General features: G+C 42.1%; 1 protein-coding gene across 1 annotated transcript; it reads left to right on the top strand.

The window, feature by feature from the left end:
* Positions 1-8037: 8037 nt before the first annotated feature.
* Positions 8038-9367, top strand: LOC138888147 (uncharacterized). Its single transcript, XM_070169961.1, has 2 exons — positions 8038-8119; positions 8835-9367. Exons 1-2 carry the CDS (start codon positions 8038-8040, stop codon positions 9365-9367), a joined length of 615 nt encoding a protein of 204 aa, XP_070026062.1.
* The last annotated feature ends 8167 nt before the right edge of the window (positions 9368-17534 follow it).

The following is a 17534-nucleotide window of genomic DNA, read 5'->3' as shown; positions in this document are numbered from 1 at the left end:
CATATTTCAAACTTTCCACTTGTTGCTTTAACCTGCTGATTTCGGCGCAATAGCCTCTTTCCTTTGCTAACCAATCCCACTGCCTTTGCGATGATTCGGTGAAATTCCGGATGTGGGGTCTCTTAGCTGGCCTTTCATGCTCAAGTTCCCTTCTATACCATGCAAGGTAACCTGGCGCCGTCTCTCCTTTGGCTCGATCCCGCACGCAAGTATCTGATTTCAAATATTGACACTCACTCCAGATTTGGCGAATCTTTGCTTCTGGGAATTGTCCGTTAGGACTTATCTCAACTGCTTGAGTGCTAAGATCTTCCTCATGAGGTACTGTCTGGCATCTTCCGAACTGTCTCAAAACTCGGCAGGGTGCGTAAGGTTGAATGCTCTTAAGCCCCATCAGTAAGAAATGAGTTTTAGCTGCAGACATATATAGGATCTCATCAACAGGCAACCATCCCAACGTCCATTGTATTTGGCTGGCAGTAAGAGCTTGAAAGAACGAGGTCCATGCCAGGACTCCTTTGGGCAAACTGATCTCTTTGGTTCTCGTGTAAGATTCTTCTATGCAGGTCTTTTCCGGGGAACCATGGCTCAAAATCTCGGAATGATGGCAGAGGTGCTCGGTCATCCATATCTGTAGGAGCAAGTTACAACCTTCGAAGAAACTTCCCCCAGCTTTACAAGCTGTAAGAGCTCGAAAGACGTCAGACACCACCATAGGCGCGAGAGTACTGTCACTTTGCGTGAGCAAAGTGCTGACGACCCCGGATACCTTCAAATCAATGTTCCCGTCTTTCCTTGGAAATACCAGAAGGCCCAGGAACGTCATCATGAACGCTACCCGTCTGTGCTTGTCCCACTTCTGACGAATTCCTTTGCTGCACAGTTTGTTGATTGGATTATTGAATCCTCCCTCATGACCGTACCTATCATATATGAAGCATGGAGTACAAAATCCGGCTGCCAGATCCGGGTTGTGGACTGTTCTAGGTATCTTCAATGAATCTAGGAACCGATGTACCGTGATGACTCTTGGGGCGACCAAGTATTTTTCCTTCAAGGGAAGTTCAGTATTCCCGATGTATCCGGCCATTTCTTCCAAAGTCGGGGTGAGTTCAAAATCAGAGAAATGGAAAACATTGTGCGCCGGGTCCCAATAGGTAACCAAAAGCTCTTATGATATCTCCCCGAGGCTGGATTTCCAACAAACCCACAAGACCTTTCAGATATTTCTTAACCTCGTTTTGTCCTTCAACACCTAGATCATTCCACCATAGCCGTAACTTGACAGGGATTTTGGTCATTATTGAAAAATGTTCATTTTGCATCATTCTCATCCTGGACATTTATTAAGGTGATTTTAACAAAAATGACTTGACTCAAAAATATTTTACAGAGGGAATCAAGTTTTGAACACGGCCCTTAAACACTTCGGGGACGAAGATTTTAAGGCTGTGTGGGTCAACTGGACAAAAATGCTAAACAAGACCCAAAGGTGGCTGTTTATGTAAAGTCAGCCTTCCGGCGTCCCTTTCGGGAACATTCGGCTATTTATGACAAAACAGCGTCACCCGATTTATTCACGACGCATTTTTTTTATTCATTGATTTTGGCTATTTTAGCAAAAATGGGGTTGAACCCGACGAGGGTTGCCTACGTATCTCACACCCGGTGAGAATCAAACCGGCGTAGTTCGGGCATATCATGAATAGAGAAAATCAAATAAACCTGGAGATCAAGAATAAGTATTTTCATTATTTTTGAAAAGAGATAAAGACTAAAGAAAATATTTATTATTATTTTATTTATTTTTTAGGAAATATTTGGACTATTAGTCTGAATTTATAAAAGGGGTACTACAAAAGAAACAACATTTTTTTTTCGAATTATGAATTTTCCGTTTTTACTTTTAAATAAATACCTTCTCTTTTTTTTGATTTTGGGAAGTGATAAAAGAAAAAAAATTTATATTATTTTTTTTAATAACTTAAACTAAGAAGACAAATTTTGTTTTTATTCTCTTTTTTTTTAGAAAAATTCCGGCGAGCTTTTGACACTACTTGGACATTGGTTTTATTTTTCCAAAACAAGTCTCCCTACGCTGTTATTTTTCCCTTTTTTTAGAAACCGGTCAGCATGCGAAACCGAAGCAAATAAATGCGCAAAACAAATAGGATGCAGCAGGGTGGTCTTTTCATTTCAGGTTGCCTGTCCTAGACGGACCCAACCCCTGTGTTGAGCCCCCTAAATCAAATGCAACATGATGCAAATAAACGTTCCTACTAGGGATCCGGCATGAAGTTTCGTTATACTAGGTTTATACCCTGGGTATTTGTTCTAGACTGTGTACCCGAGCGGACAACTCGAGTCGAGGAGGGGGCTACGTACCGGGGACCCGCGAGATCGTCCGGCTTTGTAACTTGTCCGTCCTCTTTCTTATTTCAGGTATTGACACTAACAGAATAGGGAGTCTCGACCAGCGAGCTTCTCCCCCGAGGTAAGAAGAGAAGGGTTTCGGCACAGTTTATATACAGTTCAGATAATATCAAAGCGGTAAAAGACAACATTTAGCACGTTATGCAAAAATATGTAATAAAGATCAGATAATAAAGCCAAATATAACAATTATTCTAAGCTCGAATTCTTGAACCCTGAACCAGTGGTTCTGGGTTAATAAGTCCCCAGCAGAGTCGCCAGAGCTGTCACACCTCCTTTTTGCGCGCCCGCACCCGAAGGGTTTAATGCGCGAGGGGAGTTTTTTCAATTTAAGTGACAATATTCGAAATGAGATTATTTATTTCAATTCAGAGTCGCCACTTGGGAAAGGTTTGGTTTTTGGTGTCCCAAGTCACCGGTTTATCTTGAATCCCAAATCGAGGAAATTTTCGACTTTTCCAAATGAAGTCTGCGAACCAGAAATTCTAAGTAAGGAATTCTGTTGACCCGAGGGAAGGTGTTAGGCACCCTCGGATCCCGTGGTTCTAGCACGGTCGCTTAAATTGTTATAATGGCTAAATATCTGATTTAAATACATGTTATGACTTACGTGCTTTTATTAAGTTTAAACCGCTTTTATTATTATCATTTATTTTTTATAGAATTGCAACGTCGTGAAAATGCATCTCAAACCACGTCACAATCAATGCACCCGTAGTTGTTAACACATTTCGACTCCGTTGAGATTTGAATTTGGGTCACATAAATGCACACCCGAATTTAAGAATGTAATTTAATTAAGTCGTGCCTAGAAAGTCTAACGCGTTATTATCTTTGGGGAAGACAGTGGAATTCACTAAACAGTCCGTCCCAAACTCTGAGTATTTATTATGGTTAATTATTAAGGGCCCCGCAATTTGCATTTTTATTTGGCGAGGCTCATCTCATTATTTTAGAAGGGTATCCTACAGTGACTACATTTCTATTACGTTTGTATCTAAAATAAAAGAAAGATGATACCGAACTTACTTGTTTGAACAAATACAGACTGAATCTTTACTATGTTTGTCGAACCTAAATTTGTTTAATTACCTGATTGATTGTTTATGAGGTGAGAGTTACCTCATGCTTTGTCTTTATCGAGTGAATACGCTTATTAATTTGCTAAGTGAGATTGCAAGCAAGCTAACAACATATACTGACTTATATTTAACGACCTCCAAGTTTTATTTTTAACGCTAGCCTATTTGGACTTGATAAATGAAATCGGCTGTTTATTAGGAAAACTACTACTAATTGAACTCAAAAACGCCTATTATTTTTCCTCAACAGTTATCGCATTATTTCGAAACAATGAATCTATACCGAAACCCGATATCGAACCTATATCGGAACAAATAATCTGACAGGAGAGCTGGCATTCATAGCCAGACTCTTAATGTGACTGCATGAGAGTTTGTTTGGGATACATTTATCCCAGACCAAATACCACAGATTTGTCAATTCAGTGGTCTAGGCAAAATACATACAGGTGCTTGCCATGGTTCTATGTTATACTGTCATAACTAAATCAAACAGAATGTTATACTAAACTGAATGTATACTAAATCAAACATAATGTCTATGTTATACTGTCATCACTATTAAACAATGCTATCTAATAGTTCATCTCAAACAGAATGTATGTTAATTTATACAGAGCAGTTGCAGTTGGCACGAGCTTAAACAAATGCAGGACGACTACCATTCAACCTATGGCCATGTTTTGAACATGGGTATTGTGAAGGAATCAACATTCATTTCTTTTATTTCTGCTTCAAGGCTTCAAACTTTCAACAACAAATAGTTTCAGAAGTGTGTACCTGGAAGTCTTTTGACAATTGAAGAAAAGGGAAGTCAGCAGAGCAACAATGACAACAAGTGCAGCAGCAGTAACAGCAGGTAACAAAAATCCCAATGCAAGATGCAGTTATAGCCAATGGGAAGAGGCAACAAAAATGACAGCAACAAGCAGAGGAGTGGGCTCAGAATTCAAATGGTCCAATTCCAAAAGAAAGCAAACCAATAAGAACCAAACAACAGAAACCTAGCTGATACTTGAGAGGAAATCAGCACTTATTTGAAACAGGTTAAACAAACTGGGAATCGAAAAATCAGCAGGAAGAAGAAAACAGTTTCTGCTTTCTGTATATCCCCCCTCTATCTCCTTTCTTTCCAAAATCCAAATATCAATCTTCAGTTTTGAGATTATACTGAAGTTATTAAAAGAAATCTTTTCCAGTTCCCTCTATCTCCTTTCCTAACATCAGGTGGTATTTTTTTCCTCTCCTCCTCTTTTTTGTCTGTGTCTATTAATCTCCTCCCTTCTGTGTTCTCCTTCCCTAGTATCAGGTGGTGTCCCCTCCTCTTTTACTCTCTTCTGTGTATCTATGTATATCCTCCTCTATCAGATGTCCTCCTCTTGTCTCTCTGTGTCTGTCTGTATCCCCCCTTTTATATCAGCCTCCCATCACCCCTTTAACAGCCTGTTTTACACAAAATCAGAACATCCTCCCATGTGATCCCTTTTTTTTCAGATTCCACTTACTATTTAAATAAGAACACCAGCCCATGATATTCCCTGGCAGACTTACTTTTAGGTAAGGTTTAATATTTTTGAACTAAAGCAAGGTAATGGGCAGCAGAATGTAATCCGACAGCACATGTTGTCAAACTATTTAATTCAAAAACACTTAGGCAGGGCACAGGCTGTGCACAAAATGCACATGTTGTGCATAAGTGCACATGCTCTCCAATTTCAGAACTGTGACTAAACAGAACATTGCTCTTTTACACTTCTGATTCAAATTACTAATTATAAGCACTAAACTCAGTTCCTAAGTGATTCAAGCCATGCTTATCAAAAGTAAATCGATTTGTTATTGTTCGGACAACTGAAACTAATTGACGACATATGTCGACTCGACTATACTAGTTATAACACATACAATCGTAACCAAAAATCAGACATTTAACAGTATCGACACATGATTTGAATTATACTGACTAAGCAAAGTGGTACTCGAGGAATCAATTAGTCAGTCCAAATTTGAAAATCAGCTAATTGCACAACACTTACATACACATTATCAGAACAAATGGAAAGACTCAATCAAACAACAGAGGTTCAGGCAAAGTGGTCAAGGCACAGTTGATAAAAGTCAAGGACATAAACAAAACATGAACAGACCTTTACAACAATCAGATGAACCAAAACAAATAAGAAAAGAAAGAACTCACCTTAAACCTCGAAAGATCAAAACCTTAACTCGGACTCGGACAGACCTTTCTTAAGGCTAAACGGACTTTAATCGACGTGTTTCTCAGATGAGAAACACTTCGATTAAGGTCCATTAGACCTTAATTTCTTTGGCTCGAACAAGACACGGACCAGTGACGAGGAACCCTAAGGTTCAAAACTAGATCCGGGATTCATGCTTCCCTGGTCAGATTCGGACCAAACCAAGTATGGTTTGGTCACGAGGGGGGTCTGGGGAGTGTCTGGTATGAATTTAGGGCAGATCGGTGTAGATCAGGTTCCGACTCGAATCTTCAAATGAAGATTCGAGAAGGTGGGAAGGGATTCGAGCTAGGTGGTTAGTGGATTTGGGTTCAGGACGGTGAGGAGCATCTATGGTGTTAAGGGTAGGGTCACCGGCGTCCATGCCGCCGGCTTTCATGGCGAAGGTATGCAGCGGCGGCTAGGGTTTGGAGGGTTGGGGTCTGGTGAAGACGAACTAAGGCAGGGGGGGGGGTTTGGATTAGGGCGCGGGGTAAAGGGGGAAGGGTTTATATACGGGGTGGATGGCTTGATCTCAACCGTTAGATCAATCCAGATCTACGGTCTGGATCTGAGGACTTAAGTGGAACGGCGTCGTTTAGCTTAGTAGGGGTCAAGGTTGGTTCGGGTCGGGTTCATTAATGGGTTATGGGGAGGTGATCTTGGCCGTTGATCATTCGGAGATCAACGGCTCAGATCAGACACAGCCATTACGACGTCGTTTGGACGTCCTTGGTGTCAGCTTGGACTGGACCGGGCAGGCCTGGTTTTGGGCATTGTTTGTTTGGGCCAATTTGTTTAAAATTGGCCCAAGTCCGAAAAGATTTCTTTCTTTCTTCCTTTTTTTTATTTTATATTATTTTCTTCTTTATTTTAAAAACAAAAACCTAGGTAAATCAAATTAAAATTAAATAAACACTTAATACAATTGTTTGCACACACCTTAAAATATTTTAAAATAGGTAAAATCAAGCAAGAACAAAATCACGGACAAAGATGCCTATTTATGATTTTCTATTTAACAACCGGATTACGGTTCAAATTATGCATGACACATACATTTTTGTATTTTGTTTTAATAAAATAAAATGGGCAAAAAATCATAAATAATTAACAAAGTGCCATGTAAAAATCCGAAAATTGTACAGCAGGACCAATTATTATCATTTTTATTTCTTTTGGAGCGATTGTCGCGCGAAACAAAAATCACGTGCTCACAGGTCTCACAAGTCATGGGCAAACCTAATAGAGTCTTGAGGATCGATACAGAGACGTCTGTATTTATCTTCGAGAGGCTATAAGATGTTAGGAAACCACTCTTTATTCATCTTTAATCATGCAGTTGATGGTATACTAAATTTCCTTCTTCTAATCTCTCACTGATAGTGAGGACTCTCATGACAGATGTTCCAAACCCAAGAGGAGCTGCTCCCTTTGTTGTTAGAGGCCGAGGCAGAGGCCGGGGGAGGGCACCAGCCCGAGGTAGGGGATGAGGGCGTCTTAGAGCTGCCCTAGTTGCACCACCGGGGGATCCTATCATTTAGGAGCAGGGCGAGGTGCCTGCACCTGAGCCTACCCCGGCGGACTTCATGACAGCACCAAATTTCTAGGAGGTCGTGGGCCGTATGTTACGGTTCATGGACACCATGACTCAGGCTGGTTTATTTATAGCAAACCCTGCCACATCTCAAGTGGGAGGTGGAGCACAGACCCCTACTACCCAGGTTCCTGGTCATACAGGTACAGTGTATCAGACTCTGGGTGCACTACCCGTGGATGGGACTCATCCAGTTGCTACAGTGGTACCCGAGCCTAGACCGACTATGGATGGTGATCCGCAGAAGTTACTGGACAGATGGACTAGGCTACACCCTCCCATCTTCGGAGGGGAGCGTCATGAGGATGACCAAGATTTCATTGATAGGTACAGGGACAGATTGCACAACATAAGGACATTAGAGTCTCATGAGGTTGACTTCACTATATTCCAGTTGAAGGGCAGAGCCCGTAGGTGGTGGCAGTATCATGTTCTTGGTAGGCCAGTGGGTTCTCCTCCCATTACTTGGGGTCAGTTCACACAGCTTTTTCTGGATAGCTATATTCCACCCTCTGAGAGGGAAGAGCTGCAGTATCAGTTTGAGCAGCCGGAGTAGGGTCAGATATCAGTGACCGACTATGAGGCAACGTTTTCTGAGTTGTCCCGCCATGCACTGATGATATTTCCTACTGACGCAAAGAGGGTGCGGAAGTTTGTTGTAGGGTTGCATTCTGGTATTAGGGCCAACATGGCCCGAGAGGTGGAGATGGGGACTTCTTATCAGCTGGTAGTGGAGATTGCTCAGAGGATTGAGGGATACCGTCTGAGAGGTAGAGAGCAGATGTAGCAAGACAAGAGGACTTGATTCTATTGAGATTTTAGAGGTGACTCGGCTAGGAGAAGAGGTCAATTTGGGAGGGGTCAGCCCATCAGGCCCCATATTTAGCACCACCACCTCCTCGAGGTGATCTAGTGCACCCCTATTTCAGCGCCATACCAGAGAGTTCTTACCGCTTGCTGGCTATCAAGGGTTCTTCCAGTAGATATTCAGGTCCCTAGGGTTCTTCCAGCTCCCACTTTAGTGGTATACCGGAGAATTCATACCGCCCACTAACTATTTAGAGTTCTTCTAGTGGGTATTCAGGCCATCAGGGCCAGAATTCAAGACAACGGTCTATGGTGCCGAGAGGTTGTTACGAGTGTGGAGATTTGAGTCACATGAAGAGGACCTGCCCTAGATTTCGAGGCAAGGCACTGCAGCAGAGTCAGTAGCCCAGCCGCTCAGAGGCAGGGGATAGACTGGTAGGGGCTATCCTAGAGGTAGAGGCCAGACAGGGAGAGGTTATCCAGCTACTGTTCAGTCAGGTGGAGGCCAACCAGCCAATGCTCCAGCCAGATTCTATATTTTTCCGACCAGGCCAGATGCATTGGCCTCAGATGCCGTTATTACAGGTATTATTTTAGTTTGCGGTAGAGATGCTTTAGTGCTATTTGATCCAAGGTCTACCTATTCATATGTATCGTCTTTGTTTGCTCATTTTCTAGATATACCTCGTGAGTCTTTGGGTACTCCTATTCATGTGTCCACTCTTGTGGGCAATTCTATAGTTGTGGATCGGATCTACCGGTCCTGTGTGGTCACATTCTGTGGTTTTGAGACTAGAACAAACCTCTTGCTACTTGATATGACTGACTTTGAGGTCATCATGGGCATAGATTGGTTGTCCCCATATCACATTATCCTAGATTTCCATGCCAAGACTGTTACTTTAGCAATGCTAGAGTTACCAATATTGGAGTGGAAGGGTTCCTCAGTTAGTACATCTAGTCGGGTTATCTCTTTTCTGGAGGCTCGACATATGGTCGAGAAGGGTTATTTGACTTATCTAGCTTATGTTCGAGACACCACCCCAGAGTCTCTAATGATTGATTCAGTTCCAGTAGTTCGGGAGTTCGCCAATGTGTTTCCTTCTGACCTCCCTGGCATGCCACCGAATCGTGATATTGATTTGGCTCCAAGAACTAAGCCTGTATCTATCCCACCGTACCATATGGCTCCGAAAGAGTTGAAGGAGTAGTTGGAGGAATTGTTAGAAAAGGGGTTTCTTAGATTGAGTGTGTCACCTTGGGGTGCACCAGTATTGTTTGTGAAGAAGAAGGATGTGACTATGCGAATATGCATTGATTACCACCAGTTGAACAAGACTACCATCAAGAACAAGTACCCGTTGTCGTGCATTGATGATTTGTTCGACAGTTGCAGGGTGCTAGGGTGTTCTCTAAGATCGACTTGAAGTCGGGTATCATCAGTTGAAGATTTGGGACTCATATGTCCCGAAGACTTCTTTCCATACTACATATGGCCATTATGAGTTTCTGGTGATGTCTTTTGGCTTGACTAATGCCCCAGCGGCGTTTATGGACTTGATGAACAGGGTGTTCAGGCCTTATATTGATTCTTTTGTTATCATCTTCATTGACGACATCTTGATATACTCACGTAGCTTGGAAGAGCACGAGCAGCATTTGAGAGTAGTGCTTTAGACCTTACGAGAGCAGAAGTTATATGTTAAGTTCTCCAAGTGTGAGTTTTGGCTAGAGTCAGTACCATTCTTGGGGCATATTGTATCAGGAGAGGGTATTAAGATGGATCCCAAGAAGATTGAGGCAGTTCAGAGTTGGCCACGTCCTACTTCAGTGACTAAGATCAGGAGTTTCCTGGGGTTAGCAGGTTATTACCACCAATTTGTGCAGGGCTTTTCATCCATTGCATCATTTACCTAGAAGGGTTCTCCTTTCCGTTGGTCCAATGGTTGTGAGGTGAGCTTTCAGAAGCTCAAGACATCTTTGACCACATCACCGGTTCTAGTGTTGCCTTCCGCTTCAGGGATGTATACGGTATATTGCGACGCTTCACGCATTGGCTTGGGATGTGTATTGATGTAGGAGGGACGAGTTATTATATATGCTTCTCGTCAGATGAAGATTTATGAGAAAAAGTACCCCGGGCATGACCTAGAGCTAGCAGCGATTGTTCATGCTCTTAATATATGGAGGCATTATCTGTATGGGGTGTCATGTGAGGTTTATACTGATCATCCCAGCTTACAACATTTGTTTAAGCACAATTTGAGGCAACATAGATGGTTTGAGTTACTAAAGGATTACGACATCACCATTATTTATCACTCGGGCAAGGCAAATATGGTCACGGATGACTTGAGTAGGAAGGCAGAGAGTATGGGTAGCTTGGCATTCATTTCAGCGGAGGAGAGACCACTAGCTTTAGACATTCAGTCCTTGGATAACAGACTTGTAAGGTTAGATATTTCATAGCCCACTTGAGTTCATGCGTGTGTTATTGCTCAGTCTTCATTATTGGGGCAGATCAAGGCTCGGCAGTTCGATGATCCGCATTTGGCAGTTCTTAAAGAGACGGTACTACAGGGTGGTTCCAAGAAGTTTCTATTGGCGAGGATGATGTTCTGCGACTCCAGGGTCACCTATGTGTTCCTAATGTCGATGGTTTGAGGGAGAGGATTCTAGAGGAGGCACACAGTTCACGGTATTTCATCCATCCAAGTGCTACGAAAATGTATCGTGACCTAAGGCAACATTATTTGTTGTAGTGGATGAAGAAATACATAGTTGAGTATGTGGCTAGGTGTTTGAATTGCCAGCAGGTTAAGTTTGAGCACTAGAGGCCAGGTGGCCTACTTCAGCAGATGCCTATACTTGAGTAGAAGTGAGAGCGCATTACTATAGACTTCGTAGTTGGGTTACCGCGTACATTGTGGAAGTTTGATGCAGTTTGGGTCATTGTTGATAGGTTGACCAAGTCGGCACACTTCATTCCGGTGGTGACTACTTATACTTCAGAGAGGCTAGCTCAGATCTACATTCGGGAGATAGTTTGGCTGCACGGTGTGCCTATTTCCATCATATCATATAGAGGCCCTCAGTTTACTTCCCATTTCTAGAGAGCCATACAGAGTGAGTTGGGGACCCGTGTAGAGCTCAACACAGCATTTCACTCGCAAACCGATGAGCAGTCAGAGCGGACAGTTCAGATTTTGGAGGACATGCTCAGAGCATATGTGATTGACTTTGGAGGGCAGTGGGATCAGTTCTTGCCTTTGACCGAGTTTGCTTACAATAACAGTTACCAGTCCAACATCGAGATGGCTCCATTTGAGGCTTTATATGGTCGGCGATGTTGTTCTCCTATCGGGTGGTTTGAGCCTAGTGAGGCTAAGTTGTATGGTACGGATTTGGTAAAAAATGCCTTGGGAAAGGTAAAGTTGATTCAGGAGAGACTTCGCACAGCACAGTCCAGATAGAAGAGTTACACGGATTGAAAGACGCGTGATGTATCATTCATGGTCGGCGAGAAAGTTCTCTTGAAAGTCTCACCGATGAAGGGTATTATGAGATTCGGGAAGAAGGGAAGTTGAGCCCCAGGTTTATAGGCCCTTTTGAGGTGTTGAGGTGAGTTAGGGAGGTTTCTTATGAGCTTGCTTTACCTCTCAGCTTATCGAGAGTTCATCTAGTTTTTCACGTGTCTATGCTCCGGAGGTATCACGTCGACTTGTCCCATGTGTTAGACTTCAGTACCATTCAGCTAGATGAGAGCTTGGGTTATGAGGAGGATCTAGTTGCCATTGTGGTAGACAGGATCACCAATTGATATCCAAGAGGATTTCTACGGTAAAGGTCCAGTGGAGGGGCCAACCAGTCGAGGAGGCGACCTGGGAGTCCGAGGAGGACATGTAGAGCAGATATCCACACTTATTTGGCACTTCAGGTATGAATCTAAACTCATTCGAGGACGAACGTTTGTTTAAGAGGTGGAGAATGTAATGACCCGGCTGGTCATTTTGATTTCTAGAACCTCGTTCCCCTAAATGAGACCTCACATACATGCTTTAACTAATTTATGACTTGCGGGGATGGTTGGTTCGGAATTTGGAAGAGTTTGGGTTGAAATCGGAGCACTTGGTTCCTTAAGGTTGGCTGAAAAGGCCAAGTTTAACTTCGGCCAACATTTTGAGTAAACGACCTCGAAATCGGGATTTGATGGTTCCAATGGATTCGTATGATGATTTCAGACTTGGGCGTATGTCCGGATCGGGTTTTGGAATAGTAAAAGTTGGTTCTTGAAGGTTTTAGAAGTTTTTAAATATTTGGTTTGGAGCGGGTTTTTGTATTATCGAGGTCCAAACAGAATTTCGAGATCTGGAATAGTTCTGTAATGTCATTTAAGACTTGCACGCAAAATTTGGTGTCAATCCGAGTAGTATAAGTACGTTTTGGCACGTTTAAAGTAAATTGAAGAACTTGAAGTTCTTAAGTTTGATTCATTGGTTTTGGGTGGCGATTCTTAGTTTTTGATGTTATTTTGGTGTTTCGATTGTGTGATCAAGTTTGTATGATATTGTTAGACTTGTGTGAGTATTTGGTGTGGAGCCCCGAGGGCTCGGGTGAGTTTCGGACGTGTGTTGAGAGTGAAAACACTCTAGTTTTCTGGTATTTCTGGGCAGGAGTTGCAGGTCTCGTAAATGCAAGGATTTGTTCGCATTTGCGATGACCGCATTTGCAAGGAAGGCTTTGCAATTGTGAAGAAGCATGAGCTGGGCAATTGCGACCCTTTTGTAGCATTTGCGACCCTTTTGTAGCATTTGCGACCCTTTTGTCGCATTTGCGACCCTTGCAGTGGGAGTCTAGGTTCGCATGTGCGATGGTTTTGTCACAATTGCTACCTTCGCATTTGCGAACCTGATGTCGCATTGGCCTGGACACAGCTTTTAAAAACGGGACTTATGCCATTTATTTTATTTCACTTCTACACTTGGGCGATTTGGGAGCTTCCAAAGAGGGGATTTCAACCTAGCACTTTGAGTTAAGATAATTCTACTTAATGTGAGTTTAATACTTGGTTTTTGGGTAGATTAACACACAAAGATTAGTGAAAATCATGGGATTAGAGCAAAACCAAGGGTTTTTACAAAAACAAGATCTAACCACGAAATTTGTTATGGAATGGAGAAAAAATCATATATTCTTGATCCTTAGGTTATGGGTAATAACTTCCTTCAAAAATTTCCGAAATCCGGGCACGTGGGCCTGGGGATGAATTTTAGAAACCTTGCATTTAGGGTTGGGGAATTACTTTAATAGTTAGAATATGAACTCTTGAGCTTGTATTGACTAGTTCTTACTCCGTTTGATTAGTTTTGGATCGCTCGGCTCCAAATTGAGGGTTTTGAGCACATTGTTGAAATTGAAAGTTAGCTTTAGGACGAGGTAAGTCTCCTTTCTAACCTTGTAAGAGGGAATTGTCCCCATAGGAGAAATAAGTGAATATTTGCCACTAAATGCAGGGGCTACGTATGCACGAGGTGACGAGAGTCTGTGCATAGCTACTATTTTGTTTAAGTCCAAGTAGTTTAGGACCCAAGAGCATGCCTTACTTTTCATAGTTGTAACTTTATTGTTAATTTAAAATGCGTAAATCATATCAAATTTGGCAATGAATTTCTAAAAAGTTAAACATCACTTTCTTGACCGTCAAAGATAAGTTTGACATTACCTTGGACAATTGTTTTCCTGATAAATTATTGATTGATTGCTTGATATGTTTATCTGTATATGACCGTGTCGCATGCATGATTCGCGAGCGGGGTAATAAATGCATATATGGATCGCGTCGTTCGACCCTTCGGTAGTGCACACTTTATTTTATGTTGGATCGGGCCGTACGACCTCGACATTATTTGCGCATGCTACTTTCTTGGTACTTTCTGTGATTTGAACTATTTAAAATGCCTTGAAATATAGATTTTTAACTAAAATGTTATTCATGAAAGAACTTGTCACCTCCTGTTATCAACATTTATTTATTCATGGCATCCATGCTTAGCGTAACACTTAAAATTACATCATTATTGACCCTAGTAAGTGTCAAGTCGACCCCTCGTACTACTTCTTCGAGGTTAGACTGGATACTTACTGGGTACATATTGTTTATTTACTCATAATACGCTTCTGGACTTAAATGTATAGGATCTAAGGCAGGTGCATCCAGCTACCACTCCGGCGCGCGTTCCTGATACTTGACCGAGATTCCACGGTGAGTTGCCCCTTTTTAGCCATTCAGTAGCATGCTAGAGTCTCTTCTTTTCTTATTATTGTCTATTCTATTTCAGGCAGTAGGATAGTTGTATTCTTTTGTATATTCTACTAGTTGCCATAGGACTTATGACACTAGTTCCTAGCACACATTTGTAGAGTATTTGTAACGACTCGACTGGTCGTTTTGCCTTTTAGAACCCTGTTTCCTTAAATAAAACTTCCCGCGCTTGCTTTAACTAATTTATGACTTTCGGGGATGGTTTGTTCGGGATTTGGAAGAGTTTGGAGTGCAATATGCACATTTGATTCCTTAGGATTTTCTTAAAAGGCTAAGTTTGACTTTGGTCAACATTTTGAGCAAACGGACCCGGATTCGTGATTTGACAGTCCTGGAGGGTCCGCAGAAAAATATAGGACCTAGGCATATGTCCGGAATCAAATTCCGAGGTCCCTAGCCCGGGTAATGAATTTTTATCAGAAATTGTTAATTTGAAGTTTTAAAGATTTAAAGAAATCAATTAATGATTGATTCCATGGGTATCGGGCTCGTATGTTGGTTTCGGAGCCCGGTACAGGTCTAATATATCGATTAAGACTTGACCGCAAAATTTGGTGTCAATCCGAGTAGTTTTAGGGTGTTTCGGCTCGCTAGAGGAAAATGAAGAACTTGAAGTTCATAAGTTTGATTCACTTGGTTTTAGGGGGTGACTCTTAGATTTAGTGTTGTTTCAGGCGTTCCGAAGGTTCGAGTAGGTCCGTCTCATGATTTCAGACTTGTCGGTATGTTTGGGCATGGCTCGGGAGCCCTGAACGTCAAACAGACAAGGCTCGAGTGAAGTTGAGAATTGGGAGAAGTGCTGAAGCATCTACTTCTTTCATAACTGCACCTGTGGTTGGTCGACCGCAGGTGCGAGACCGCAGAAGCGGTCGTAGCCTCGCAGATGCGGCCTAGAGTTGGCCAGGCCAAACTGCAGAAGTGGCTTCGCAGATGCGGCTTCAAGACCGCAGAAGAAGTCTCAGCCCTTTTAGTCAATTCTGCAGATGCGGTCTCCTCTCGCAGATGCGGGACCACAGATGTGGTCCCCTGACCGCAAATGCGGAAACTGTTGAAGCAGTGAGCTTCATTTAAGTCGAGTTCCAGCCATTTTTTACCATTTGGCACTCGGGTATTGAGCGATTTTGGAGGTCTTGAGAAGGGATTTCCACATATCATCGTGAGGTAAGTTCATCCCCCTATTTTCCATGTTTAACATTCGAGTTTTGGGTAGATTAACACCTAAAGATTTGGAGAAATCAATGGGGTTAGAGCTAGACCTAGGGTTTTAATAAAACTTAGATTTTACCACGAAATTGGTTATGAAATTGATTAAAAATCATATATTATTGATCCTTAGGTTATAGAGAATAATTTCCGTCAGAAAATTTCGGAATCGGGGCACGTGGGCCCGGGGTCAGATTTTTGGAAACTTGTATTAATTGTTGGGAAATGGCTTGAATAGCTAGAATTCGATCTTGTGAGCTTATATTGACTAGTTCCTACCTTATTTAACTAGTTTTGGATCGTTCGGCTCCAAATTGAGAGTTTGGGCTCGTTCTTGGTATTGGAAGTGCATTTTGGAGCGAGGTGGGTCTCCTTTCTAACTTTGTAAGAGGGAATTGTCCCTATAGGTGTAATAATTGAATTAATTGCCATTATATGTGGGGGCTACATATGCACTAGGTGACGAGAGTCCGTGCGCAGCTACTATTATGTTAAGTCCGGGTAGTCTAGGACCCAAAAACATGCTCTATGTGATATTCTTGTAACTTGATGATAAATTCGGATTTGTATAAATTATGTTGATTAAGGTAAATGAGACTAGTAAGAGGAATCTTATCTGCTTGGTCTTTTAAAAAGAGGAGTTGAATATTCCTGTGAATAACTACTCCTCAGATATACATTATCGTCTGCTTGTTGATGAGTTTATTATATTTGACTGTGTCGCACGTGTGATTCTCGAGCGAGGTAATAGATGCATCTATGGTTCAAGCCGTTTGACCCTCGGCAGTGCACAATTTACTTTTATGTTGTATTGGGCCGTACGTCCCTCGGTGTTACTTGCGCATGTTTTATTTAGTATTTTCTGCGGACTGAACTTCATATATGCCTTGAAACGTAAATGGATACCCATGATATTATCTGGAGAAAGAACTATTCTTCCTTGCCATAAAATGTTAATTAATTGTGCTATCCATGCTTATTATAAATTCTTTTCTCATATTATTTGACCCTAGTAAGTCTCAAGTCGACCTCTCGTCTCTACTTCTTCGAGATTAGACGGGATACTTACTCGGTTCATATTGTTTATGTACTCATACTACACTTCTATACTTAATTGTATAGGATCTGAGGCAGGTGTCTCTGGCTATCAGTCTGGTGCACATCCCTAAGTGGATTTTGATACTTCTACGGTGAGCTGCTCCCCTTCCCATGCCGTTCAGCAGCCTGAAGGAGTCTCTCTTATGTATTTTTGCTGTCTATTCTATTTCGGACAGTATGATAGTGTGATTCTTTTGTATATTCTACTAGTTGCCCACAGCTTGTGACACCAGGTCTTGGCACACACATTAGTAGACTATTATTTTTGATTGTATAATTATTAATGAATGTTTCATATTATCACCAGATTTTAATTCCAGATTAAGGAAAATGTTGTAATTGTTTTGGTAAGTAAAATAAGAATTTACTAATACTTCCGCGTGGCTTGCCTGACAATGGTGTTGGACGCCATCACAGCCTTTGATGGATTTTGGGTCGTGACAACATGGTATCATAGCACTAGGTTCACGTAGGTCTCACAAGTCATTGGAAAACCTAATAGAGTCTTGCGGATCGGTACAGAGACGTCTGTATTTATCTTCGAGAGGCTATAGGGTGTTAAAAAAAACTAGTCTTTATTCATTTTCTATCGTGCAGTGGTTGTTATGCTAATTTTCCCTCTTCTATTCTCTCACAGATTGTGAGGACACACATGGCTGATATTCCAGACCCAGGCAGAGCTGCTCCCCCCGTTGCTAGAGGCCGAGGCAGAGGCCAGGGGAGGGCACCAGTCCGAGGTAGGGGATGAGGGCGTC

Source organism: Nicotiana sylvestris, chromosome 3 (genome assembly GCF_000393655.2).
Source record: "Nicotiana sylvestris chromosome 3, ASM39365v2, whole genome shotgun sequence".
NCBI lineage: Eukaryota > Viridiplantae > Streptophyta > Magnoliopsida > Solanales > Solanaceae > Nicotiana > Nicotiana sylvestris.
Note: the sequence above shows the minus strand (reverse complement) of the source record. Positions and strands in the feature narration are given on the sequence as shown.

Excerpts from the sequence above, each read along its gene's own strand:
- LOC138888147 (XM_070169961.1), top strand. The coding sequence starts at position 8,038 with ATGGCCCGAGAGGTGGAGATGGGGACTTCTTATCAGCTGGTAGTGGAG. Across the intron at positions 8,120-8,834 it reads TGAGGGATACCGTCTGAGAG|ATATACCTCGTGAGTCTTTG; the intron begins GTAGAGAGCAGA and ends CTCATTTTCTAG.